Raw genomic sequence first — 3,485 nt, 5'->3', positions numbered from 1 at the left:
CATTGTCAGTATTTTAAGGTTTACTCTATAAGTGATAGCACATACACAAACACCCCCTCCTGGTCTGGCAAGCCTGCAGCCACACTGCTGGACTGCCCTCCCTCTCCAAGTCCATCCCTCCCACGCCAAGGCCTCGTACAATGTCATCCTCTTTGTTATAGTTGGCAATGTCCTTCCGGAGGGTCCGAATGATAATCATGCTCAGGATACCTGAAACGAACAGGAGAGGAAAGGTCATCAGCATTGCCAATCAAGTTTTCTGTGGTGTTCTGCTGAGTTGACAGCTGGCATGTGTAGCTTTCTCCAATGAGAACTGGCTAGGCAGCCACCTCAGGTCCTCTCCTGGGCAGAGCTGCACCCCAGCTACTTGGGGAGGGGTGCACAGAAGGCCACTCCCCAGGCAGGGGGAGGAAGAGCTGCTGGGATGGGGTGGGGCAGCCACAGTAACTGCTTGTTCATTCCAGGGGGAACAGCGCCCCACCTGCTCCATGCCTTGGTCCTACCAGCTTCTCAGCTTCTCTGGCCTCATCTTCTCCCAGGCTCCCCTCTCACTCACCCCTGGTTCTTTGCAGCTTCTCTTGTCAGTTCACGACCGCATCTCTCTCACCTCCATGCCATCACCCAGGCTATTCCCTTTGCCCGGAATGCCCCATTCTGCCCTGACTCCTACTCACATTTCAAGATTCGCCCTGGGCATCTTGGCCTTTCAACACCCCAAACAGTTCAGAGGCCCCCCGCTTGTACCTCTACAGCCCCCCGTTTACATCTTCAGGCAGCACAGTGTAGTGGTTAAGACAATGGGTTGTAGGACCTCAAGCTAACTTAATGTTTGCAGGCTTAGCTCATGGGACTTGAAGGACTGAGATGCTTGGAAAGTGCTTATTAACACAGCAGCTGGACCCTGGGTTAAACGTTTCAGAAACAGCAGCCAGCATTGTCTTTTCTTCTCATATGATATTGAAACCAGCAGTTTCATTCCACCTCTGCCCACCACCCTCCTCAGCACCCTCTCGCCATTTGGTTTCTCACCAGGCTTGTCCCACTGCAGGGCTGTGGCCCTTGCTGGGCCCTCTTTCCCTGGGCCTCTGAATAGTGGCTCCTCCTGTTTTAGAGAGGTCTTCTAGAACAGGGGTTGGCAAACTGCAGCTCGCGAGCCACATGTGGCTCTCTGGGTACATTCCATCTCAAAAGTTTGCCGACCCCTGAAAGAGCCAATCCTGTCCTTCACAACAATTCAAAAATCTTTCGAGAACCATAAATATATTTTTACATAATCACCATTATGTGGATAATATCCTGTAAAAATTTTATAAATGAAACTATGAGAGTTTCATTTTCATTTTTAATTTTACTTCCGAGCCACATGCTCGTGAACTGCAGTTTGCTGACCCCTGGCAGCTCTTCCATCTCAAAAGTTTGCTGACCCCTGCTCTAGAGCTTTCCTCAAAGGCTGTGTACTGGGTCACCTTGTTTATCTGCATCATAGCACTGACCACTCCACTACTGTCTCTCTCTCACCACCAAAACATAGACTCTGTGAGGCCCAGACTCGGTTGGGTTTGCTCACACTCATACCCCCAGCTGTGACCCGGAGCCTGCACAGAATGCATAATAAAGGCGTGCTGACTGAACGTGTGCATGAGGAGATGTATCTGTCTCCCCTAGGGAGCTCTCCAGTGTAGAGACCAAATCGTGTTTACCTTTGTACGCCTGACATCCAGCAGAGGCCTGAGGCCTGTTTTTGGCCTANCTGACTTCAGAACTGTAACTACTACATATTAGTTTAGTTTTTTTTGGTGGGTGTGTGGGTGGGTATTTTCATTGATCTGATTCCAGTCCTAATCCTGGTGCTGACTTGGGTAAGTCACTTAATGCCTGACCGCAAAGGAGGCCAACCTCATAGCGCTGACGCGTGGCTTCACTGATGGAGTGGCCATGGGGCTCTCTACAGTGCTAGGAAGCTCTGAGGAAGATCACATCTCCAGGGCCTGGGGCTGAGAGGACCCAGCCCTTCTTCTGAGATGGATGGCTTCGTCTGGCCCAGAGATACTGACATATGCCCCCTTCTTTAGGGAGGGAGGCCCACGCTGCTCTGGTGACGGCGCCCCACACCTGGCCCACCGGGCCCACTCACAGATGACGATGAGGATCATACAGAAGAGCTGAATGCCTGAGCCCAGCAAGGAGCTGAGGACCATGGGGTACTGGGGTGGCCTGAAGACATCACCATGCACCAGCTTCCATCCAGACTCTTCCATGGTGTCTTCCTGCAGTAAAGGGCCAGAAAGTGAGACTGCTTCTTCGGCTCTGGAGAACGTACTCCTGGAGGGACCACCCCCAAGGACCCACTCCGACTAGGGCTGAATGTCCCTCAGGTGTCATCTGGCTCCGCTCTGACATAGGAGTGTAAGTGACAAGACCAAGTGCTTCCCTGAGAACTGTCACATGGGACAAGGAGGGCACAAACATGAGGTTTACAGCTACATAAAGGGAAAATCTCTTCCCCAAATGGCACAAACCTAATGCATGGGAAAATAATGTAAACATTAACATACCAAAATGTTAACTGTGATAGTTTTTGGGTAGTGAGATTTAGAAGCAATTCATTTTTTATAATGACTATAAAAGTAATATGTGGTCTTACTTGTATAATAAAAAAAGTAAAAATTTTTTGGTGTGTGGCATGATATTCAAATGAACAAAAAGTAATGTTTACTGTAGAAAAATTTTTAAAAATCTAGAAAGACTGAACAACAAAAGATATAAAACTCAAACCCTCAAAGATAAAAAAACCCCAAAAGATCTAGAAAATGATTTATACACTTAATACCACTCTTTTGATATACTTCCTTTAGTACTTTATGTATATATGTATATATATATAATTTCTAACCAATGAAATTGGAGTCATACTATATTTTCTGTATACTTATTATCTTCAGTTGATACATGAAAATTTCCTCATGCCAATAAATACTCTTTGCAATTACTATTTTAATGTCCATATACTTTTTCATTGTACAGCTATACCATAATATAACCAATCCATCATTATGGAATATTAGGCTATATCCAGTTTATTTAAATTATAAATAAAGCTGCAATAAATATTTCTAGACCAAGTCTTTGTGTTTTTGATGCTTTCCTTAGAATTCTAGAAGAATTACTGGATCAGTACAAGTTAACTATTTTACAGTATGTACTGTATGATATGTACTGCCAATTCATTACTTTTCAGGAAATACCAATTTACAGTTGCGTGGGTGGCACAGGAAGGGGCTTATCGTGTTAACCTTGCTAATAATCAGTACCATATGAAAAAAAAATCTCATTTGAAGGTCCCAAACTGTCTTCTCATGATTGTTTGAATCTGCAATTTTGGGGATTATCTCTAAGGTAAAAGAAGTTTTTTTATACATTTTTACTAGCCATGCATAGTTTCTTATCTGTAAACTTTTTGTTCATTATCACTTTAGAGATTTTTA

General features: G+C 45.1%; 1 protein-coding gene across 1 annotated transcript in view; it reads right to left on the bottom strand.

Moving 5' to 3' along the window:
• Nucleotides 1-3,485, bottom strand: part of TM9SF4 (transmembrane 9 superfamily member 4) — a 57,449-nt gene that overhangs the window by 14,263 nt on the left and 39,701 nt on the right. The window contains exon 9 of the mRNA XM_019645690.1: nt 2,135-2,354. Within this exon, the coding sequence (XP_019501235.1) occupies nt 2,135-2,354 (220 nt within the window). The remainder of the gene's footprint in view (nt 1-2,134; nt 2,355-3,485) is intronic.

Source organism: Hipposideros armiger, unplaced genomic scaffold, assembly GCF_001890085.2.
Source record: "Hipposideros armiger isolate ML-2016 unplaced genomic scaffold, ASM189008v1 scaffold_94, whole genome shotgun sequence".
Classification (NCBI taxonomy): Eukaryota; Metazoa; Chordata; class Mammalia; order Chiroptera; family Hipposideridae; genus Hipposideros; species Hipposideros armiger.
The sequence above is the reverse complement of the archived record's forward strand: the minus strand, read 5'-3'. Positions and strand labels throughout refer to the sequence as shown.